The 25,939-nt window shown below is 39.2% G+C and overlaps 1 protein-coding gene across 3 annotated transcripts in view; it reads left to right on the top strand.

The window, feature by feature from the left end:
- MB21D2 (Mab-21 domain containing 2) overlaps positions 1-8,137 on the top strand; it is a 110,823-nt gene extending 102,686 nt beyond the window's left edge. For all 3 annotated transcript variants that reach the window (XM_007195191.2, XM_057545936.1, XM_007195192.2), the window contains one exon: positions 6,113-8,137. In XM_007195191.2, coding sequence (XP_007195253.2) covers positions 6,113-7,377 — 1,265 coding nt within the window. In that variant the 3' untranslated portion in view covers positions 7,378-8,137. The remainder of the gene's footprint in view (positions 1-6,112) is intronic.
- Positions 8,138-25,939: the final 17,802 nt, after the last annotated feature.

Below are 25,939 nucleotides of genomic sequence, written 5' to 3'. Positions count from 1 at the left end.
TAGGTTGTTCATTTTGCAGGGCACTTGTTCTGAGGGAACACGAAAGGGCTGGAATCCAGCCCGCCTTCTACTGGCCAGGCTGTGCACCATGCTACCCAATGGCAGCCGCCAGAGGAGGCATCCCTGGGCTAGCTTCAGTCTGGGTGCGGCTGGAGGAGAGGATACTCCATTCATTTCCCTTCATCTAACGTGTTCTGTAGGCCTTACACATGCTTAGAGGCTTCAGATAGATTATCAACTCTGTGGAATAGGAGTTGTTTGGCCAAGCCAGTGTTATAGGTGGTGGAGAAAGGGAAGGCTATATGGGGAAAATGAACTAAATATCTACAGTGTGCTTAGACATTTCATATCAACCCTAGAAGTGCAGTTTTATGGTTTTATTTGTTCATTTTGAATAGATGAGGAATTGGAAGCTCAGAGAGGTTAAATAACTTGTCAGGCTTACTTAAGTCGTAAATGACAAAACCAGGATTCAAACCCGAGCCTGTCTTGCTCTGACTCCAGTGTTCTTGCAGACATTATTAGTGTCAAGATGGGAAAAGATCAAGGAAGACTTCTTTGAGGAGGCATCTTTTTTTTTTTTTCTGGTGGCTGCAGCAGCAGCATTAGCATTTCATACCCATCTCTGGGGTCCAAGCTGATAACCACGGCTCACGCCCGTCTCTGGAGCTCATTTAGGCAGTGCTCTGCCTTCTGTGGGCAGACAGGGAAGGAATCCCCTCGAGGAGACATCTTTTGAATCAGTCCTATTACTATATATATTTGGTCAGTAGGTTATTACCATACGTGAATTAATCAGGTCTCTAAAAAGTTTAAATAAAATTACCTGCAGTTGTCTCAGAAGTTATGCCAAATAAAACAGACTCTTTGACTTATAAAACATACTATAAAATTGTTAATATTAATGATCACTCAGCAGATAATTGAAAAGCTAGGAAGCTCCACTGGTGTCTTACTTCTGTATTTCCTGTGTCTTATAGTGTATTTATTTGGGACTAGGGGTAGCTTCTTGTAAGACAGATCAGGTGCATTCTTCCTTCTGATAAATGTGCATGATGGGGCATGTTCTGCTGATGGTCCAAGGTCACACGAAAGCTTTGACCAGCAAAAGTGCAAAGCTGGCACTTTGCCTTGAGACCTCTGCTACTTTCCTTCCCAGCCATTCTACATTCATGTCAAGTCGGGTCATTGTCATAGGGAGAACCGTATGCATTTGCCACTCTGACCTTCACAGCAAATGTGGGAATTAAAGGCAATGCTGTTAATCTGTCCCCAGGGCTGTGTGACCTTGAATGAGTTATTTCTCCTCTCTGAACTCAGTTTTTCACCTATAAAGTGAGGGACTTCATATAGATGATTTCTGGCTGTGAATAAAGAAAATGAAAAAACTTTCCCCAATTTGAAGTCATTAAAAATCTCATAGATTGGTGACTTTTTTAGAAGAAGATGGCCATGCCTACTTTTTAGAATGTTGTTCAGAATATCAAATAAGTTTGACAGAAATATTTGAAACATAGATTATAATATTTTTACAGGAAGGTTTATATTGTTTATTAACAGCTAAGGAGACTGCTACCCTAAGGGAATGTATCAAAATCACAGAAGGACTTTGCAAAATCATCCCATTCTGTACCCTTCCTACTATTAAGGATCAGTGCCATAAAGGCACTGTTACTGGTGTTTCACAGGAGTTGAGGTGAAAAAGGTAATACTTTTTTTATGAAACAATGAATATTATTGAGCTATTCAGGTCTTTTTTATCTACATAGAAATCTTTTTTATATACATAGTCAAAGATATAGAGAGAGATAAAATGTATTCTGTAGTTTTAATGACAAGATGTAAAAGCTTTATCTCTTTGATAGATCTTTATCTCTTCAACATAGTTAAGAATTCTTTCTTTTAAAGGAATCTATATAAGTACAAATTTCACTTATCTATTTACTAATTGAGTTCTCATAGATGTACTCCAGGGAAGCTGTGAAGATGGGAGAAGACAAATGATACTTAGTTCTTGTGCTCTGGTGTCAACCAGCTGGCATTATATGTTTGAGTGATGGGAATTAGTAATCTGAATTCAACAGAATGTGATAAAGTTTTGTTCACTAGAATACAGGGGAGTCCAGGACAGACTTCAGTTTTTCACTTGATATTCTAAAGGCAGTCAGCAAAGAACTAAGTGGATGATAGGGAACTCATTCCTTAAACTTGGGGCCCCAGAACCTAAAACAGTAGTTTTAAGGTCTTCATAAGCAGATACTACGAAATAAACTGAAATCAAGGAATCAATTACAGGAAGGGAGGCTGGGAGGCACTTTTGCTTTGTGTTTTTAAGAGCAAACATATGCCAGTGCTTCCCTGAAAAGAAGAGACCCACCCAGGGGAATAAGCTACTGCTCCATCTCTCCTTTTCTCTGCTGCTAACAAGCTCAGTGGTGTGTGTTCAGCCTTTCTTTTGTTCCCACTCACAGTTTCCGGTAATTTACTAATAGCTAAACAGCCAGAGGCACCTGATATCACAAAAATCTCCTGTAATTACACAAAAAACCTTGGATCAGTTCAGTGATGGCACTTGTTGGAACTAATGCCTACAGCCAAAGTGTACAGTAGAATTTTTTTCCCCTCTCAGACCCTGCCTGTGTTTTAGTTGCCTGGCAACCCATCTGGGATGATAGCTAATGTCAGCTGATTTTTACTTAAACTTAGCCCAGGAAAGTTTTCAAGGAGGGCCTTTGAGTTTGTGTAGTTCTGGGGGAAGGCTCCAATTTGTGCTACCAGATAATCTGTAAAACTGCAGACTAATGGGCTCAGGCAGGCTAAATGTAAATGTGGAGGTCTCAGGAGATCAGCTTCGGGAACAGTGTGGCCTTAGGGATTTTGTTTCTAACTCCTAGGAGCTTAGCAAATGAGCTTCAGCTATATTCTCACTACTACTCAAGTTCTGTCTGCCCTTTTTAAAGGAATAAGAAATGTCCAACATTATCCTAACCCCTGAATATTAGAATTTAGCCAAATACTTTATACGGCTCTTTTGAAAGAAGGGCCAACATTTTAGGTGCATGAGCAGCAATTGAGAGGAAAGAGGAATATTCTAACAAGTGAAAATATGTTAAAACTTCTTCTTTAATCCAGTAGAGGGCAGAAAGGAATTTTAGCTTTTTTCTCACCCGTAATTATCCGAACAAAACTGTGGCAATCCAAGGCAAAGTTCAGTGACACGTTTGTAAACAAGTTATCCCCAGCCCATTACTACACATGTTATTCTGGTTGTGTAGACAGGTTCTGGCTAGCGTGCTCAGAGCCAGTTGGATCCTGTCTAGGACAAAAAGATGTATATAATTTTGAGTTATTTATGCCTAAGAGGGGACAATAATGTAGTGTCCATATAACAATACTACTAATCAATTCAGATCTTATTTACTACTTACAACCCAGCATGTCACGGTTTTCCCCATGTATGTTTGGGGCGCTCCAGATGGTGGAATGAAACAATATATGAAATAATGAGTAAATTATTTCAAGATCAAATGTTTCCTTTTGAAAGTATCTATACCTCCATGTGAGCCTGTAAAATAGTAAAAGTGATTTTCACCACCTACTCGGGACTCTGAAAGTTCCACCTTATCCTTTTAGAGCTACAGCCAAAACTTGTGGTGGTAGTAGCTATTACTTTGTAAAGATGAGGTTAATACTGAAACATGATGACAACTGAGCAATGAATCTTTTTCTCGGTGTTACAATTTCCACACTGGTTGCTGTCTGGCTTTTAAAAACCACTTTCCTTTTAAAAGGAAAATAAATTGTTCACTGCTGATTTGTAGTGAAGGCTGCTTGGGTTAGTCTGTAGTGTTTTAGATTGGGTTCCTCAGGAAGCAGCCCCTGAGATGGAGTGAGGATATTTACAAAGGAGCACCCTTGGGATCTGCACCTGTGCAGGGGAGGGGGCGGAAGCAGGATCAGGTGGGGGGAGAAGTGTGGTGTCCTTCTCAGCCGGCCCCAGTGGGAACTCTGGATGCCGGGGACTCGTCAGAGTACCCTGAACTGGGGCACTTCCACACCGATTGGTTACGGGATGTTTACCTCCTACCCTAACCCTAACCACAGCCCACGGTCTTGGTTGAGGTGGCTCTTTGCGGTCAGACCATCCTTAAGGGACAGCACTGACAGCCTCAGCAGCTGAGACAAGAAGTCTTTATTGAAGAGGGGTCTGGGTGCCACATTACAGCGCAGGGAGTGTGAGAAACAGCACCACCCCCCCCCCAAAAAAAAATCAGGTACACGGAATTCTCTTTCTGATGAATTGTTGACTCTTTAATGCTGGATAACTTATCGATTGCTTTAAAAAGAAAGTGATCGTTCGCTATTTGTTGTTTGGAAAATAGGATTTTAAAGAATGAAAAAGAGCACATTTTTCTAAGAGTGTCAGATTCTGAAATATAGTGGTAGCATAGACACATATACCTGGTTTATTTATTTGCATTGGTATTGCCTTATGAATAAAAAACTATGCTGATTAAAAGTAACCACAATGACTAATGCAATCATAGTTTGTGTCATTCTTTTCAATCTTTCAGGAAAAGTTGTTAAATAAGTCACGGAGTGATGCTGGTAGTTTGTCAGATAATGAAGCACAGGTAGCTCCATAATAAAAAGACAGGAAGCAGGGAAGGTAAATTTGTATGTTGGTCCTGGAACAGTCATTTCCGTCTCGCCTTTATGTATTTCATATCTAAGCCTATTAATTTCATCTATTTGTTCCTTTGTCATTCAGTCATAGCTTCAATTGTGTGCCTGCTGGGAGCAGACCCCTGTAGCTGCTTCATACACCTTTGAGACATGGTTCTCACTCTCAAAGAGCTCGTAATATCATCCCTAAAAGTCACATTTGTCCTATCACCACCAATCTCATTAGAAAAGTATACAATTTGGGAAGATGTTAAGTTTATGGTGCAGGAGATAAGTTTTCTAAAATAATGGTTTTTTTCCTGAAAGGTCTGATATTTTCATTGGCAATAAATATTTCAGTTGTTTTTGTGAAGACAGTCTTAATCTGTTCAGTTTTTAAGAAAATGTCTATTACATACTGAAGTCTAAATACCCATAGTTTATATGTAATTCTTTAAATTAAAAATGGTGTTCCATGAAGAAAGCAGCTCATTTAGCCTCCAACTCAAACATGAGTGCTCTTCTTGAAGACAGAGTTTGTATTTCAGTATGCAGCAGAAGTGCTTTATGGTTACTTCCTATTTTGTCACATAAAAAGGAGGTTTGAAAGTTGGGATTCAACAAAATTAATCCAGTTTTCTTTTCCATTAAGGATTTTAAGTGAAACTGGATTATTACAAATTTTTAAATGCTAGTGCACGCCAATAAAAAAGAATCAAATGACTGTTAGTACGGTTGGTGCCACTGTCTTGACTAATGCTAAGGCACCAGCGATTTTGCCCTCCTTTACTTTTGTACCATTAAATGTCAGCTCAAGTGTCAACACAGTGAAAAAGGCAAATAATGTATTAGTATTATGAAAGGAGTCATGACCTCACTGTCCTCTGAAAGTGTCTTACTTTCAGTGTCCACAGCCCACATTGAGAATCATCGGAACAGAGGAAAGTTTAAGCAGGGGGAGGGTGTGGGGGAGGGAGACAGCTTTGGCAAGAGATGGAAGAGCCAGGCGTTATATGATGGCAGCAGAGATGGAGAACAGGGAAGGAACAAGAAATGTGGCAGAGGTTATATAGATAAGATTTGGCAGTAGAAAGGCAAGTAAGACTTGAAACTTACTAAGGTTTTTCAGCCTGGGTGACGGAGTGGTTGGCAGTGCCATTAACCGAGGTGATGACTGGGGGAAGAGGAGCCCTGGTTTATGATTGAAAACGATACTGCTTTCACCATGAGAGAAGAATCTGCATAATTCTCCCATTTGGAAAAGGATGGATTCTAGCACCGATGAAAATGAACAGTGTACTGTTGGCTGGGTCTGTGCAGCAGCCTAAGATCTGGTTTTGTATTGATAACGAATAGTGGCTCTTGGAAGCTCAGCACATTCTCGATTGATGCATAAGACTCTGGTATCTGTGCTTCCTGTAATAGTGTTTTCTCCTTCTGTTTCTAGGAATGGTGCAAAAGCTGGACCAAAAACTTCCAGTGGCCAATGAGTATCTATTGCTTTCTGGAGGAGTCCGGGAAGGCGTGGTAGACCTGGACTTAGATGAGCTTAATGTCTACGCGCGAGGGACCGACTATGATATGGACTTCACTCTTCTGGTGCCAGCCCTGAAGCTTCATGACCGTAATCAGCCTGTGACACTGGATATGCGCCATTCAGCCTTGTGCCACTCTTGGCTGAGCCTTCGGCTCTTTGACGAGGGGACGATCAGTAAGTGGAAAGACTGTTGCACCATCGTAGATCACATCAATGGTGCCACCAACTACTTCTTCTCCCCAACCAAAGTGGCTGACTGGTTCTATGACTCCATCAGCATTGTCCTATCAGAGATACAGAAGAAACCCCAGCGAGGGATGCCAAAGGTGGAAAAGGTAGAAAAGAATGGGACCATCATCTCCATCATTCTGGGTGTGGGGAGCAGTCGCATGTTGTACGATATTGTCCCGGTGGTCTCTTTCAAGGGTTGGCCGGCGGTGGCCCAGAGCTGGCTCATGGAGAACCACTTTTGGGATGGGAAGATCACTGAGGAAGAAGTCATCAGTGGGTTTTACCTGGTGCCTGCTTGCTCCTACAAGGGAAAGAAGGACAATGAGTGGCGGCTGTCCTTTGCCAGGAGTGAGGTGCAGTTGAAGAAGTGCATCTCCAGCAGCCTCATGCAGACCTACCAGGCCTGCAAAGCCATCATCATTAAACTCCTGTCCCGGCCCAAGGCTATCAGCCCCTATCACCTGCGGAGCATGATGCTCTGGGCCTGCGACAGACTTCCTGCCAACTATTTGGCCCAAGAAGACTATGCAGCCCACTTTTTGCTGGGCCTCATCGATGACCTGCAACACTGTCTGGTCAACAAGATGTGTCCCAATTACTTCATCCCGCAGTGCAACATGCTGGAGCACCTGTCCGAGGAGACGGTCATGCTCCACGCGCGGAAGCTCTCCTCCGTCCGCTCAGACCCGGCGGAGCACTTGCGCACCGCCATCGAGCACGTCAAGGCAGCCAACCGGCTGACACTGGAGCTCCAGAGACGAGGGAGCACCACTAGCATCCCCTCCCCACAGTCCGACGGAGGGGACCCCAACCAGCCCGATGACCGTCTGGCCAAAAAACTGCAGCAACTAGTGACTGAGAACCCGGGGAAGTCGATCTCCGTCTTCATTAACCCTGACGATGTGACAAGGCCCCATTTCAGAATTGATGATAAATTTTTCTGAGCGTTTTTGCTGCCTTTTTTTCCCCTCGGGTTCTAAAACTCTCATAATATGTAGTGTGGTTTGTGATGCCGTCTTTCCGTTTTTTACATATCCAGCCTAGATTGGATCTGTTAAGAACACATTTTAAGTTTCCTGGTTCTGCAGGATGGTGCAGGCTCTGAAACAGTATATTACTATTTCATATTCTGCCTCTGATTTTGTTGTTTACTTTTTGTAGTTATTACACATTGTTTTGGTGTTTGGTTTTGTTTTTGTTTTTTTTAAGGAGAACTTGAGCCATAGATGAAAATACCCATGAATTCTCTCACTTTTTTCTGTTTCATACTTTGTGCTTTCATACTTTTGTTCATGGGAGTAGGGAAACAGATCTCTTTCTCATGCTTCAGGATTCTCTTATTTTTTTGTTTTCCTTTTTTTGTCTTTATTTTTTTTTAATGAGCGTTCATCACCACAGGTATTTGAAAATCATCTGAACCTGGGAACTACCTGGTACGTTAGTTGGATTTATTTCTTTCGACCAGTGGCCAGGGTATTTTCTCCCTCTCTGCCAAACAACGTAGACTTTGAAAGTGATAATGCTACAAATTGTGTTTGGAGCAACTTCATTGAATGTAATTGTCCTTAAATCAGAACTTTGGATGGTTTGGAAGGGTGTCTTTGACAACTTTCCAGATAGAATTAAGGTTTCCAAATGGTAGTTTTAGTGTGTGTAATTATTTGAAGCCTTATTTAAATCCTATTAAAGAATATACCATTATAATTGTTATTTGCACTAATGAGATTTTTGCCATTGTCGGAGTTCCAATGCGTGTATTTCAATATAAATTGACATCCACTGTTGAAATGCTATCATTTCTTCATTTAGCCCATTTGTCTTAATCAATAGAATGATTCTTTGTTTAGTTCTTTAATTGTGGGGTCCTGTTTTGCCCTCCTTGATATTCCTGGTTCCTATCTTACTGAGAAATTTTTAAAGCTTTATATCTGCTAAGTGACTTTATCTGAAGCTGGGGAAAGTACATACTTGATAAAGTAGTTGTCTTTGTATGTACAGTTGATCCTTGAACAACACGGGTTTAAACTGCATGGGTTCACTTATACACAGATTTTTTCCACTAACTGTGTTAGTTGAATATATGGATTTGGACCCGTGAATAGAAGGTCAACTGTAAAGTTATATATGTATATTCAACCTCACAGGGGTCGGTGCCGCTGACCCCCGCATTATTCATGGGTCAACTGTATTTCTTTTGACATTATAGAGGTAGGCTTTTTTGTAAAGTCTCTTTGCTTCTACTGAGAGTTTTGAGGAAAACTGGAAGGAAAAATTAATATCAGTCCCCAAATAGAAGATACCATGCCTGTTCAAAAGCAGGTTTTTCTATAGAGCAGGAGCCAGGAGATAACTGTGGGTGGCAGCCTTGGTGTAGAGGTGTCCTGTCTTCATGAATGAAATTACTTGCCAGGTTTAGGTGCTGCAAGGCATCGATCGGCTCCCTGTTTTGGTATGAACTCATGGCAAACTGTAGTGTTTGGGAGGTCAGGGGCCTGCCGATCTCTCAAAGGATGACCGTGATGTCTACTACTGGAAAGGTCAAGCAACATTTTGATTTTGATCTTGAATGTCCAGTCTCACGGGTTAGATTTTGGCTGATTGAAATTAGGCATATACGGTCTTGGTTTTTGCATGGGAATTATTGTAATGCTTATAAATGAAAATGAAATCATTCAACCATCTTAAGTCAAAACAAAAATAATAATAATAAAAGAAACATACTGGCCTTGGAATCTTGTTGTTGTTTGTTAGTTTGTAATCTGGAAACTATTTTCTTATTAGTAATCCCAACAGTAATTTTCAGTAGATATAGCCCTGGGCTTGCTGTTGTCTTTCAGGCCAGATGTCTATGTAGCAAACAACCAGTATTCATTCTTCCCTTTCTCCAGTTTTCCTACTAGTATCTACCTATCCTCCATATAATCTGTGTCCTTCTTGGGAAATTACTTCATCCCCAGCTTCAGACATGCACCCTGATTGGTGTAGGCCAGTCAAAATAACCATTTTCCTGTCCACAATCATTAGTTAGGCATTGGGCATACAATGTCAGCTGCTCCATTCAGGGACATGCTCAGGATTCTAGCTTGGGATGCTGGGACAGCAGCATGCACCCTGGATATGGAAGAGGAAGTACTTGGGTTTGCTATCAGTACCGTAGACCTAGGGCTGGTAAGTCAGACATTGTTGAAGGTGAGTAGAAATGAGATGTAGTCTGATACCTTTTCTTGTCTGAAACATAAGCAAATCATTGACCTGCTAACCCTCTGTCCTTCTGAAGCCCAGAAGATTGGTTAAAATAATGTTTCAAGTACAATATAAAATGCCTCAAGGCAGCGGTCATCATTTTAATGTTACTTACATATACTTCTTTGGGCTGTGGGAATTCATAAGCTATAACTCAACTGGATTCCAGTTCTCTGATGGGACATGCTTTTACATATTTCAAGAGTAGATTATTCTGGACTGTATGACTTTCTCATCTGAAATGGAAGATCCAAAGATGCAAGTAAAGGTTGGTCTCAGAGCGGATGGAGCCAAATGGGACCAGACATTTTAAAAATAAGAATGTCCCTGAAATTACTGTGCAAAGTTATTTCAGAGAAAATGAGAGGCAGGTATATGTGGCTAATTTAACTTCCAGGTGGAGATGTGAGCAAACAGGGAGGAGGCTTTGGGGGCTCATTGAAGAGCCCCTAGTGACTTCTTCACCAACCCCTTATAAACACACACACACACACACACACACACACACACTTGCTTTCACATCATGAATTGGAGGTTTCGTTAGGGTGTTTTGTTAACACTTCCTGGAAGGATTAAGCCCATTGGCTGGTCACAGCTAAGTGCTGATTATTTTGGATCAGATCATTACCTTGCTGAGAACAATTTCCTGACTTGGAGTTCAGCCTTGGACAGTATGGCCGGGAAGGAAAAGGAAGGCTGTGCTTAGCAGCAGCTGCTGGGTCAGGGAGCTTCCTGCTGCACCATACCTCAGCGGTGGTCTTCGGGGAAGGGACTGAACTCCATCCTTATAAGCTCTCTCCAGAACCCCTTCCTTTGAGTCACCCAAGGGACTGCTTGTGTGGCTATTCCACTTCCCATCTGGTCATTACTGGGGGTCAAGGAAAGACTCCCCATATTCTTATCTGCAGGTAAACCTTTTTACCATGAAATGGAGCACTAACTACTACCTATGCTAAAGGAAGGGGATGGACATTATTTCCTGTTCCTGTTATTTTATTAATATCAGGTAAATATGTATATAGTTTTAAACTGATTGAATCGATGTAGTTAATGCTCCTCTCTGAGAAAAATAGCCAGTTTTGAAAATGTACCTCTTATGCTGCAGTTTTCATTAGGTAAAAAATGTATGATCTAAACCTTGTTTAGAATAAATATTCGCCAATGGAGAATTATTTGCAATATGTCTGAAGCTCTCTAAAGTTCTACCTTCTGTTAATTAACTGGAAAAATCTCTTTTTTTCATTTTTTAAGAAAATACACATTATACATGGTAGAAATCAAGCTATAAAAATTGTAACTAATTCTTTTTCTTTCTCTATGCCCATTTTATAATGCTACCCTATTAGCAGTTAAGTTCAAAAGCAGCATGTTTAATAAACTGGGGCATTTGCCATATGGCACTGAACTCATACTAATGTAGTGTGACCCTGGCTTTCTAAGTGTGGGCTGGCAGTTTTCAATCCGCACTTGGGTCCTGACATTCATCAAACTTCAGGGAGTCCATATGCCTGGGTCTGTGTGGTTTAGGGTAATGAAGAAATTTCAGAAAACTCAAATATTAATCTCCCATATAAAAGCATTGATTTTCAAAGATCTTTAAAGACACATTTAGCCTTCATTTGGCATGGCAGCTGAGATGAAAATATTTGCATTTCTAGACCACATTCCCTCTCTTTTCAGGACGAATGGATTCTTAATGTGGCTTGGGAAGGGAAGGCACATTTTTCATCTGCCATCTTCTGTTCCACCAATTTATCACAGATGCTTAAGGGGGGGCTAAGTGTGGGTAGAAGCAAAACCTTGTTTCTTTGACTTTACATTCTTATCTGTAAAATGCAGAATTGAGGCTGTTCCCTGCCTTTCGGGCTTTCACAATCTAAGATTAATTACCTCTGTTTCCAAAATAATCTCAATTTTAGATTTATAAATCCATCTATTTACACACAGAGTATTCATTTCTGCAGAATGTCATTTAAAAAAATCTTTATTGCACTGGCATATGTGGGGAGCCCAGCAAACATTTATTGAATACTTGCTGGTGCAGATCTTCTTGCTAGATGCTTTTACTCATGAACCTGTTTACGCCTCACAATAACTCTAAACATTTAAGGAAAGCACAATTCAGGCATTAGATAACTTGTTCAAAGGTCCAAAGACAATTAAGTGGTAGGGCAGGGCCAACATTTGAAACCATTTGTCAGTTTCCAAAATTAAGAACTTTTTGCTATGCCACTCTGCCTCTGATATTAGTATCTATTCTTATTATTTAGATTCAATTCTGTGCTTTATACAGGATCTTCATTTAGTTAAAAGGTAAACCATAAATAACAGAACCTGGCATAAACTTTTCTTCAGAGCTTTTCATCAGCAGAGTAGATGGATCATTTAGAGAAAGTTAATTTTCTGTCACTGACAGATCCTGGGAGAAGAGAGATGACCATTGTGGGAAAGTTTCCAGCTGGGATAGGAAATGGACCAAATTTGAAGTAGCAGTATCACCTATGAAGTATTCTTGCCAGTAGTGAGTTTATTCAAATTTTTGTTACACCTTCTACTTCATACAGAATTCAGAAACTAGACAAACAACTAGCACCATAAGGAAATAAACAAATCTAGGAGGCAGGTCATCTTGTAGACAACTGGTCTGGACTTTTCAACAATTAATACCATGGTACAAAAAGAGTGGGGAGGAGGTGTTTTAGAGTTACATAATGAGCAAATGCTATCCATGATCCTTCAGAGGATACTTATTTGAACAAACCAGCTATAAAAAAAATTTTTGGAGCAATTTGGGTTTTTTTTTTTTAAACCATTCCTAATGAGCTGCTTTTTTTTTAATTTAATTTTTTTAATTTTTGGCTGTGTTGGGTCTTCGTTTCTGTGCGAGGGCTTTCTCCAGGTGCGGTGAGCGGGGGCCACTCTTCATCGCGATGCGCGGGCCTTTCACTATCGCGGCCTCTCTTGCTGCGGAGCATGGGCTCCAGACGCGCAAGCTCAGTGATTGTGGCTCATGGGCCCAGCTGCTCCGCGGCATGTGGGATCTTCCTGGACCAGGACTCGAACCTGTGTCCCCTGCATTGGCAGGGAGACTCTCAACCACTGCGCCACCAGGGAAGCCCCAATTTGGGATTTTTGAGTATGGTATTAAAGAATTACTAATAAGTTTTGTCAGGTATGATAATGGTATTGTGATTATATAAGAAAATATCCTTATTTAAAGACACATGCTGAAGTATTAGGGAGTGAAATATGTCTGTAACTTATGTTAAAATATTTCAACAAAAAATTAAAGCAAATACGGCAAAATGCTAAAGAAATTTATTTTAATCCCTGAGCTCAAAGGAATGGGCAGTAGGAGAACTACTACTATTAGCAAAACACTACTCATTTTTCAAGATGTAGGGAGAGAGGTATTGTCTTTGAAAGAAAAAAAATGTGCAGTTGGGAACTTAGTTACATTTAAAAATTAACTACTAATGATAGGTAACCAACAACTGTAATAGATCTTTCAGAGGCATTGATGTAAAAGTGAAATACATGTAAATAGAACAGCTTGTATTTTTAGAACTGTATTTTTTTAATTTAGGTTTTTTTGTAATGTGATGGTATTTTAAAAATTTTCTGGTCATTGGTTAAAACTTTGACTAAACCTCTATAAAATCTTACCATTTACATTTTATAAACCTATACATTTATTAGTTACATTCATAAATCTTTTCATAGAAATCACACTCTTAAACCAGGTTTTGTAAAACCAGCTATCAGTAAATTAAAGACATGATTTTAGTGATGACTTAAGGGCTGGCCCCAAGGGGCAAGATGGCATTTCTTGGTTATGACTGTCAAAGCTATCTTGAAATAAACAAGTTCGTTTGTGATCCTTGCTTCTTCCAGCCTCAACACAGGCTGTGCTTGGAAGACTGAAGCAAATATCTGTCATCATGAGCCAAGCTCTTCCTTATTTATGGGAATGAATAAATGCAAAGAAGCTTTCCATTTCATGTGATAATAAGAATTATTAAAAATAAAACACTTGGTTCACAACCAGGGCAACTTCCCGAGTGAAATCTGAAATTCGCCCCTGTACACAGAGGGCAAGAGGCTGAAGAAAGGGCCAGACGACTCCAGGTTGGTAGGTGGCAGACTTAATAAGCAAGAGAACTTATATTTGAGGGTAGGCTTGTCTTGGGTGGCTGCAGGAGGAGTAGATCTCCGTACCTGCCCCCCAGAATCTTTAAGTTTCCATAGAGGCCTTCACAGGGTTCAGTCAGAATCTAGTCCAGATGGTCTCAGCAACACTTTGCTCTCTCAAGGCTGCATCCTTGCTCCTAGTGTGGGAATGGTGGGCGGAGCATACATTACCTGGATGAGAGGAGGGGTGAAGAGCCTCTGACTGCCAGGGTCCAGCTCTTGGGTCAGCTGGAGGTTTCATCCTCTTGATAATCTCCTCCAGAAAACACACCAGATCTTCTACGGTGATTGGCAGGTACTTTCTATAATGCTTATTGAAATTCACCGAATGACTGTCCTCTTCCCTTTTCTAGGTCTTGTTTGCTCTTGCCATTTATAAATTGAGGAGTGAGATTTGTGACCTCTAAGGACCCCTCCATGAAGAGTTGTTGGCTGTAGAGGGAGAATAAACACAAAGATAGGAGCTGGACCCGAGGGAAGATTAATTGATGACACTTTATGACTGGTAGATGGAATTTGCAGACCCCGGCGGGCGCTCCAAATGAACTGAAGTGGATGGACATTTGGGGCAGTGCTCCGATAGGCTAGGTTAATGAGAAGACATCGCTTTTGCTTATCCCATCCTTCCCCTCCTCCCCTTCCCCCTCCCCTCCCCCTTGTTTTAAAAATTTCACTCCAGGGTGGCATCATTGTTCTGAAAGTTCCCCAAGGCCAGTCTCGTGGTCAGAGGTACAAATCTCTCTGCGCCCTCCACACAGCTGTGTTTGTGACATTTTATAAAGCTATTGCTTACAAAAGGATTTTACTGGAAAGTTGAAACTGTTTTTGCTCTCCAGTTGCTAAATTTAGCATTGACCCTGGCTAACTCACACATCAGTTTAGTTCAGCTTCTTTATACAAGAATTCTAAGAGGAAAAAAGCCATTTGGGGGTTTGTGTGACATGAAGGTAGATTGTGTGTATAATCCACTTAAATGTGATCTCTGACTACTATGTGTTCACCTCGTGGTAGAAACCTTTGGGGCAACGTCTTCCATCATAATCCTGCGACTCTGACAAGATCACAGCATGACTCCAGCCTCATACTGACCTTCCAGTCATTTTGTGTTTTTCTATGCTGATAGTGTGGGAAAGAATCATAACAGAAGTATAGCAGAGAGCCCAGGAATGGTTTCCTTATCTTCACAGTAAAGGTCCTGGCCTACATCTCTGGCCTTTGGCATTGGCCGCTTCATTTTCCAAACGTTTGATGCCCAGACTCAATCCTCTTTCGATTGTTTTTAACACCAGCTACGTAGAACGTTGAAAGGTCCCAGGTCATTACATGAAATTCCCTGTGTTCTACCTCCCACTTTTAAATATCCTGCAGTCTTCTGATAAACACAAAACCTCATGCTGCAACCTCTCCTTGTGAGATTCTCTTAGACATCCCTTTTCTACTTTCCTATTATTTGTTAGAGAATCACTATCTTCTAAGTATTCCCACCCGCCAGCCAAAAATATTTTGACAAGCTTTCTGAGGTATGTATTACAAAAATTATAGGTATTAGGGGGGGTTAAATATAAATTTACAGGCTATGCTTTTTCAAACTACACATTCTCCTAATTCCAAAATCCCATTATGCAACAACACTCCCCCCCATTAAGAATCATTTATTTACATAGAAGGGCAAGTGGGTGTTAAAGGACTTTAAAAATTTTTTTCCTGTCTAAATTGATCTCACAGAAGTACCTGTCTCACTAGAAAGAAGGATTCATAATGAAATGTCTCTATAGCTAGTTGATCCACAGATTTTGTTCGTCTTGAATTTCCATGGTGGCGAGGGGCCTCATGGAGTTTTTAGGAGGTGAATGTGGTAGTGGGGGGAATCAGCCCTAGTTGCTCAGATATAAACACACACACATATATTAGCATAGTATAATATTAGGTTAATTCAACATAATAGGAACCTTTGTTCTGCACCTGTCTTTCAGGGTGCTTAATGAATGAACACAGCTTCAGTTAGTGACCTACCACTATCTAGCCTTCTGACTTTATTCTAGTTACTTTCACTTTCTACTTCGTTTTCCTGATTGTTATTTGAGTGTAATTTGAGTGGGCTGGTTCTCAATGTCCACCTTAGGGATGGACTGGCCGTTGGGCTCTGGATCCCTCACCTTGACTCAATGGAGTATCTCTATTTTTATCTGCCTTCCATGTTAGAATTTCCCATAGGAAGTTATTTGAAGAAAAGTTGCCACTGTCTTGAATATTAAAAAGCACATGATGCACTTATCTCTGAAGGTCCTTCTAGATTGTTGAAGGGTCAGTCGTTCTAGAAAGCAAGTGTTAAGCAAATGTGTTGAGAAGAATGGATAATATTTCAATACTTCATTATCCATTTAACACTTACTGAGCACTTCAAAGATGAGGGCCAGTTTCCAGCCTCATGAACGTATTAGTCTAGTGAAGTGGGGGTGAATGGGAGGGGAGAACATCAGCCCTAGATTCGCAGATATAAAAAATAAGTCAGATGAAAATGTCATAATTTAGAAGATGAAAACAAATACTGAGAACTATTTTTATATATCTCAGCCCACATTGGCACAGAAAATTACAGTTTCTCAACATTGGTACTATTGACATTTTGAGCCAGATAATTCTTTGTTGTGGACAGCTGCCCTGTGCATTGCAGGGTGCCTAACAACATCCTTGGGTTCTATTCACTCTATGCCAATAGCATCCTGCACCTCCTAGTTGTCACAAACAAAAATGTCTTCAGGTAGTGCTAAGTGTCCCCTGGGGAGCAAAACTTCCTCTAGCTGAGAGCCACTGCAGGAAATAATTCTACCTTACCTTTTATTTTCTGGGAGTAGAGACAATTTCAGGTTTATTTCTATGACTAGCCAAAAGTAAATAAATACCTAGGAAATGTTAATTCAATTAAATTTGTAAGAGCAAAGTGTGGATGAGTCTTTCCATAGTCCTTCATTTATTACTTTTGTGTTTGCAACTAAAAATACCTGCTCAAGCAGTTATTCAACCAACATTTTCCAGTGTTTCAAGTATTGCCAGCAGGGGCTGTGGATTGTACTCTAAGATGTAACTTTTTCCCTCAAGAAATTTACAGCATATATGGGGAGATATTGATTGTGTAGGTGGATATATACTAAGCAAGAAAACATCAATACACAAAGGGTCAAATGAAAGACCAGATAATAGTTATTACAGGAGTTGAGCTTAGGGAGAAATCTTGGGCTGGGATGTTTAGGGAAGCCTTTGAAGGTTAAGAGGATTTATAAAATTATGAGGATGGTTGGGAAAGTGTTGTAGAGGGAGAATTACTTGAGTTGTACGAGCTGTTTGTGTATTTTGGAAATTAAGCCCTTGTCAGTTAAAGTGGGAGGTATGGCGGGGCCACATATGGGAGTAAAAGATAAGAAACACAGATAGTTCCATTCTTTCATACACTGAGGTCTGGAAAATACTCCTGGAACTGTAGTTTGAACTTGGGAAATATATCTGCTGCAAATTTGTGTGGAAATGGCATTTCATTTCTTGTTTTATCTTTGGCCAACATGGGAAGTGTATAAAGCAGTTTGAATGTACTTGAGATTCAAATATTAGTTGTCAATGAAATGACTTTAGTATTGAATAAGTTTCACACATTAGCAGTTTTGCCCTGTTATTTTTGGTTGAATTCATTAAGAAACATTATCAATTTTGTAGTAACAGCTTATTTCCAAAGCCATTAAAAGTTTATAACAATAGCCAATGAGGGCAGTTCTTATTCAAAAAAATTTCAATCTCAGTCCTGTGCCCAAAAATGTCACCAAAAAAGTTTACTAGTGTCAGGTTGTTAACGTTCTATATGGTTGGGTAATTAAAGCTATTCAACTATTTTTGAACAAAAATTATCAGAATTGCCAGTGATTAAGTCTATAAGAGCACATAAAGTTCACTGTTGATGCCACTGTGTTCATAACACACGATCGATTCAAATATCATCCTCAAAGTCCCTGTTGATGAATCGTACAATGAACAATAAAGGGTTTAAACATTACATTTTTCACAAGTTTTGCAAATTTGTCAATCTAAGCTTTTGTTCTGCTCCACATGTATTTATGCCACCATCAGTTGTAATACATGTTGGCAGATTCCACACTTCAGGTTGTACAGAATTAGTGTTTTTCTTAACTTTGAAAATGTTCTCACCTGTAATTCTTCAGTCACATCAAACTCTGCATTGATTCCTCAAACAAACAACAACTCAGCAGTATTGATAAACCTATGAACATATCAAGAGCCAAGGAAAACCACTCAAAATCCTTTTCTTATTTTTGACTGTTGGCTTTGCTCCCAATGTCATTTTCTCTTCTGTTATGATTATCCCTCCCATGTTTTTTTTTTTAATTTTCTCTAACATTGAAATTCCACATTAGAATAGGTTTTGGTTTGACCACTCTGAGAAATATTTACCAGTTCCCTGGAGTTTTACTTCAGCTTACATATTCAATATTTTTTTTTAATTTTAGAAAACTTTCTTAAGATACAGTTTTAAATATTTATTTTTGTTTTGATTTTTCTTCTTCTGAGATTCATTAGTATCCATATTCCATTTCCCTGTTGGTCTTCCATATCTGTCATTGTCTTAAAATCTTTTTGTTTCTAATTTTTAAAATTTATTTTAATTTCTTAACCATTTTTCATTTTCTTTGCTCTGTCTTCTGTATCTATCTATTCTTATCTTCCTTCTAATTTACTCTTTTCTTTTTTTTGAAACAATGTCAAATTTACATAAAATTTGAAAGTACAACACAAAGACATTTTCCCTTGAAACTTTTGAGAGTAAAATGTAGATATGATGCCCCATCACCACCAAATGCTTATGTGCATTTCCTACTAACAAGGAAATTTTTCCACATAACTACAACTGTCAAATTTAGAGAATTGACATTGATATATTGTTACTATTTAATATTCAGCCTCAATTCAAGTTGAACCAATATCTCTAGCAATGTCCTTTACAGCAAAGAGGATCCAGCTCAGATTCTTACATTGCATTTAATTGTCACATTTCTTTAGTCTTCTTAGCTATCTACAACCATTTCTCAGTCTTTTCTTAGTTTTTAGGGCCTTGATGCTTTTGAAGATGACAAGGTAGTTAATTTAGACAAATCAGTTTAGACTTGTCAGTTTTTCCTACATGTTTATAATTCATTTTTGCATCATTGACTGTAAAAACAAACTCAGTGCTGTTGTGTGTATATATCTATATCTATATCTCTATATCTATCTATCTATATATATATCACATCTTCTTTATCCATTCATCTGTTGATGGACACATAGGTTGCTTCCATGTCTTGGCTATTGTAAACAGCGTTACTATGAACATTGGGGTACATGTATCTTTTCAAATTAGAGTTTTTGTCTTTTCCAGATATATGCCCAGGAGTGGGATTGCTGTATCTTTTTTATAGTTTTTTAAGGAACCTACCTACTGTTTTTCATAGTAGCTGCACAAGTTTACATTCCCACAGTGTAGGAGGGTTCCCTTTTCTCCACACCCTCTCCAGCATTTATTATTTGTAGATTTTTTGATGATAGCCATTCTGACTGGTGTGAGATGATACCTCATTTTGGTTTTGGTTTGCATTTCTCTAATAATTAGCGATGTTGAACATGTTTTCATGTGCCTGTTGGCCATCTGTATGTCTTCTTCGGAGAAAAGACGTATTTAGGTCTTCTGCCAATTTTTTGATTTTTTTTTTCAATTGAGTTGTACAAGCTATTTGTATATTTTAGAAATTAAGCCCTTGTCAGTCGCACCATTTGCAAATATTTTCTCCCATTCCATATGTTGTCTTTTTGTTTTGTTTATGGTTTCCTTTGCTGTTACACTGAGTTCGCAATGCATCCCATTACATGGTATATTATTTAGATTTTCCTATTACTGGTAATGTTAACTTGGCTACTTGATTACAATGTTGTCTTCCAGGTTCCTCTACTAATTTTTTTCTCGAAAGTATTTTGTAAAGAGTTACTTTCAAACTATGTAAATATTCTATTCCTCAACATGTTATTACTTAGTTCATTTATTTAAATTAGGATGGACTTGTGGATTTTTAAGGTCTTATAATCCATTATTATCATTGTTTATTGTAATGTTCAAATTGTCCCAGATTTGGCTAGTGGGAATCCCTTAAAGATGGCTTCTGTGTCCTCTTGAATTGACCCTATTACTTCTTTATTTTCATGCACAACAAGATATTCCAGACTTATTTTGTACTTTCCCTGCCCTAGGCCTGGAATTATTCATTTTTCCAAGGAACTCTGGTTTCTTTTAGTAGAAAATGGTATCTAAAAACCAAGATCTGGGTTCTGAGTGTGCTAATTGCTACTGGTATGTCACTTCTCCCAGGCCCTCCCAGTGGGGACATGAAGCAAGAACCAAGAGATCTCTGGGAATAATTAAGAAATAAAAAAAAAAAAACCCTCTTTTTAAACAATTTGGTCCAAAACTATTAGATGAAGCCAAACATGGTAGAGATTCACATGACGTATGTGTGTTTGTGTGTGTGTGGTGCATATTAGCTTGAAGAACTAATTTCTGAGATTTTCTATTTCTGATTTGTGCTTTTCTCTCAAAGGTGCAATAATTTTCTTAATGTGTTTTAGTTCATTTTGTAATCTCAGTTTTCATCTGCTTTGTCAGCCATTTTTCTGTGTTCTCATAGTCAGAATATTATGAGGTTCATTTTAATATTTTTTCTTATAATTTGTAATTTATGGGGTTAAATTGTATCCTTTGTGTTACCCATGTTTAAATAAGGTGTTTTTCTGGGCTATTAGGAGTTTCCTGCTGAATGGGAAGGATGGAGTAGGATATATTTCCTAGCTGCTCTGTTATTACCATAGAAAACTTAAAATATGGTCTCTCTTTGTAGCCTTGTTGGATTCAGTAACATCGGATTCAAGAGCCAAGTTGGATTCAATAACATTTTCTGCCTCTAGCCCTGTGTGCTCCAGCTTCCACCCTACAGGCCTTGCTGCCAGGTTGGTGCTCTCCGCTTTAGACTGTGTTTTGCTGTTGCACTACTTTCTGGGATCTGCTTCCTCAGAGCCTTTTTTCTTTTAGTCTTTGTTGTCCTTGCTCTGCTCAATTTGGTATGTTTACAATATTTTCTCTCAAGATAGAGCTTTGTCCTTCTGGAAAATAATTCTTGGTGGTTATTTCTGAGATTCTCAAAGGCCCAGACAGCCTTAGCACTTTTTCATCCATATGACTTTTGCTGCTGCTGCTGCTGTTGTTGTAGTTACCAAAACTTGGACCTCATGAAAGTCTTTCCCTTTTGCTGTTTATCAAGTCCATACTGGTTTTCCATCAGGATGGTGTTTCCCTTCTTGTGGATGAGCACTTATTGGTAATTTTTTAGTTTTGCTATCTTTTAGGATACAGTAGTGAACTTCCACCACACAACAGTTATTTCATGCAGATCCTACTGCTATTGATGGTTTGGCCACAGATGCTTTTGGGGGGATCTTGCTGAAAATGTTGTCCATGTCTTTTCCTCTCCTATACTGGTGGATGTATTTTCTTTTCAGGAAATTTTGGTAAAATTAAAAACTACACATGCAGTGCCAACCCACAGCAAGCGCCTTGGATTTTGAATGAGGTAAATTCTTCCTTGGCTAGTTATCTGCAACAGGAGGATAGTGTGGAAAACCCAGGTATTCTCTCTAACTCAGAATGAAGCTCATGTGAAACAGGGGCTGTGGTTATAAGGGGTTAAGTCCTGTTCATTTTGGCTGAGAAAGATTAGCAACTGCAGAGCTTCTTGCTCATCAAAATTCTTTCCAACCCTGGCACATGGTAGCAGATGTGGCATGTTGGAAGCTTCTTTTCTTCTGTCTCTTTCCTCATTTGTCCTTACTTCCTTTGCCTCTCTGTGATATTAAAGGGGATTCAACGAGGCTCTCAGATGCTGCTTCCTCATCTGCAAACAAAAGTTCGTTGATTTTGCCCTCTTTCATGTCCCTCATATTTTAGAATCAGCTGCTTCCACTTGCGCTCCGTAGTGAGCATGCTCCCTCCACATTCTCCCTTCCCTGGTCCAATTTTCACCATTCCTGGCAGGAATTCTTCAAATATATGTGACTAGGGGCATGGGTATTTCCTAGTTTTATCTCAGAAAGGATTTTTTTTTTCCCACTTCAATTGTTGCTTTCAATTGATTGCTTAAAAAAGTTAGCAAGGGGCTTCCCTGGTGGCGCAGTGGTTGAGAATCTGCCTGCCAATGCAGGGGACACGGGTTCGAGCCCTGGTCTGGGAAGATCCCACATGCCGCGGAGCAACTACGCCCGTGAGCCACAACTGCTGAGCCTGCGCATCTGGAGCCTGTGCTCCGCAACAAGAGAGGCCACGATAGTGAGAGGCCCGTGCACCCTGATGAGGAGTGGCCCCTGCTCGCTGCAACTAGAGAAAGCCCTCGCACAGAAACGAAGACCCAACACAGCCAAAATAAATAAATAAATAAATTAAAAATAAATAAATAAATAAATAGCACCACAAAATTAAATTTATTTAAAAAAAGCAAAGATATCTTTACTACACCATTTTACAGCTCTTTAGCTGTTATTTATTGTCTTTTCATACACAGAAGTATTGAGTTTTTCTTTACCTAAAACCTACCAATCTTTTCATTTATGATTACTGAAGTTATTTTTAGAAAGGCCTTTAATTATTAAGAATGCTCATGTATATTTTCTTTTCGTGTTTTATTTTGTATATTTTTAGAGATTTAATTCCCTAATCCTACTGGAGTTTATTTTTGTATAAGGTTATTGTAAACGTTTAATTTACTTATTTTTTAAAATAAAATTTTTTATTTTTGGCTGAGTTGCGTCTTTGTTGCTGTGTGCGGGCTTTCTCTAGTTGCAGCGAGTGGGGGCTACTCTTCGTTGCAGTGCGCGGGCTCTTCCTTGCAGTGGCTTCTTTTGTTGTAAGGCACGGGCTCTAGGTGCGCAGGCTTCAGTAGTTGTGGAGCACGGGCTTAGTTGCTCCTCTGCATGTGGGATCTTCCTAGACCAGGGCTCGAACCCGTGTCCCCTGCACTGGCAGGTGGATTCTTAACCACTGTGCCACCAGGGAAGCCCTAAATTACTTATTTTTATGAATGGTTAGTCTGTTTACCTCCTAGCATTTGTTTATATCTGTCCTTTCCCCACTGTTATGTAATGCCACAAAATGTACTAAATTCTGATGTAGACTTTCTGGAGCTCAATGTGCTATTTAACCCAATCATCTGTCATTCTGTTTCTGTTTCAGATCCACAGTGTCTTAATTATTGTATCTTGAATATGTGGTTTATTATATGAAAGAGTAAGTCTATCTCTTTTTTTCCCCCCAAATTTGTCCTAGCTATTCCAGCTATTTTTGAGGCATTTTGTTGAATTGATTAATTGATACTTTGCACCCTCGAAGTCCCTTTCAGAAATATGGAATTTATTTCCATTATGTCAGTATATCAGTAAAGTTTTCTGATTTTCTTCACAGATCCCATTCCTGCAAATGTGATTTCCACTCTTATTCCATTATGCAGTTTCTTAATAGTGACTACAGTAATAGAGACAAATTTAATATCAAGTTGAGACTGGACCTGTGAAATTCATTGGAAAGATTGCCATTAAAAGTCCATTTATAGTGTTTAAATATTAAGAATGGTCTATTCCTTGAATATTTAAAGAAATTCCATTAAAACCAGCTAGGACTGATGCCATGCTGTGGGAGGGCTATATTTGCATTTTTTTAAGTTTTTAATAGATTTAATGGCATAAGAGAGACAAAACCGTCCACTTAATTCAGTCATTTAATAAACATCACATGCCAGGCATTGTGCAGTGTTGGGGATATTAAAGTAAGACATGTTTTTTGCTTCCTAGTGTCTCAAGAATTTATTTTAACTGAATAAAGTGGCAAATATTCAGATATTAAATAATGATTAAACTGGCAAAATAATCTGAGTTAAAGTTCTTTTGACAAGTCCTTCTTTTGACGTTATCACTTCTTAAAGTAATTCTGGAAGGTTGACTGCTATAATCTTCAAATGAGTCATTGATTAGCTTTCTATCTGAGCTCCCACTATAACTTCTAGAGCAGCAGTTGTCAGTCTTATCTCTATCCCAACCGGCACACCCAAGGGATATTATGCAATACTACTGATGCCAGTGATTCATTGGGTTAGTTTGAATTGTTTGAAGAAACCCCATGCAGTTTTCTCACCACCCACTCCACACACGTGAAATCACCTTTTTGGAGCTTATAAAACTCACATGTGTTTATCCTTTTGTTACATATAAAATGAATTCACAATTATTTTTTCATTTCCTTCTCAGAACATTCTATGGGGTAGTTAGGGTAAAGATTATTTCCTTCATTTTTCAATTGACAAAACTGAGGCTTAAACAGAATGACTTTTCCTAGGCTACACAGCTAGTGAGAGATGGCTAAAAGGCATGTTGGAGGAGGTCATTAAAAGCAAGTAACCACTAGTTGACCAGCGAGCTTGACCCAGGCATTCAGAGGCTCCTTACTCCCTCCCTTGCCCTTGAAATATATGTCTACCCACCATTCCCACAGTGGGAGTCATTTTCAAGGACGCAGCCTTGAGGGAGTAATGTGGCATTGAGACCATCTGGACTGAATACATGACAACCCTATTAAGACCTCTGTATAAACTTTTAAGATTCTGGTGGTCGGGGTAGAGATGTACTCATCTTGACAAGCCTCGTAAGTTAAAACTGCCACCCAGTCTGCTGTGGTCTTCCCCTTTCTCCTGTCTCTCCCTGCCTTCTTTGTATGGGGGCCACTCTGTGAACCAACAGGCATAGATCCAGACTCCTCACTGCAAATGTCTGTGAAGAAAGTAGTTTTTCATTTACATAGTTTCTACTACAGACAGTGATGACTGTTTGGATCTAAATTCTGTAGTGACTAAATTTCCTTCTGAATTATCTTGTAACTGGATAACTGGATAGTTCTTCCTCTGTGCCTGGCAACGGCCCCTACCCTTTCTTTTATTTGGCCACACCGCTTGGCATGCAGGATCTTAGTTCCCCGACCAGGGATTGAACCCATACCTGCTGCAGTGGAAGCACGTAGTCTTAACCACTGCACTGCCAAGGAAGTCCCAGCTTCTACCCTTCCTTTTTAACAAGGAGCTGAAAAGCTCCATTGTGTCAGCCTTCTAACTTGGCATGTGGGTCCTGACTAAATTATAGGAGTTGCTTCTTCATGAAGACAACTTTTTTTTAATCTTGCTAACCTTCCAGCTTTGTCCAATTTTATTCCAATTTGTTATCTGTAATTTTTTTTCCTGAGAGAAAAACAGGCTGTGTAATGAGACTAGTAGGGAGATATAATTTTATTGAAATATAATTTTCTGTCCTGTTTTGTATTTCATAATGAAAGAAGAACCTTAAAATTATTTCCTACCTTTGGGATTAGAGTCTTTGAGTGAGATAATATTTCCAAGAGTAAGCATGTAATTATAAACAGATAATGAAAAAAGTTTTTTCACACCTTTTTTTGTGAAATGTAATATCGTTCAGAAAAAGGCATAAAATGTAAATACACAACTTAACTTTAACAAATTTTTAGAAAACTGAACACCCATTTAACCACCACCCAGATCAAGAAATAGAACATCGCCAGCCCCCTGGAAATCTACCTGTGCTTCTTCCCAATTACAACCCCCTTTTGCCCTAACAAATGTAACTTTGTTAAACTTTATAATAATCTCTTCTTTGCCTTTCTTTGTAGCCTTTCTGTATGCCGCTGCAGCTTTAGATGATGTAGTTTAGTTTGTGTTTTTGAATTTTGTATAAATGGAATCATTCTTTTGTGTCTGATTTCCTCCACTTACTTTTATGTTTGAGATTTGTCCATGTAATTTTAGGAAGTTGTAGTTTGTTAATTTCCAATGCTATCCGATATTCCATTACAGAAATACACCACTATTTATTTCACTATATATTGTTGGTGAATATGAAACCATAGGTAATCATTAGTTAAATCATTATACCTGTAAC

Source organism: Balaenoptera acutorostrata, chromosome 4 (assembly GCF_949987535.1).
Source record: "Balaenoptera acutorostrata chromosome 4, mBalAcu1.1, whole genome shotgun sequence".
NCBI classification, from domain to species: Eukaryota; Metazoa; Chordata; class Mammalia; order Artiodactyla; family Balaenopteridae; genus Balaenoptera; species Balaenoptera acutorostrata.
Note: the sequence above shows the minus strand (reverse complement) of the source record. Positions and strands in the feature narration are given on the sequence as shown.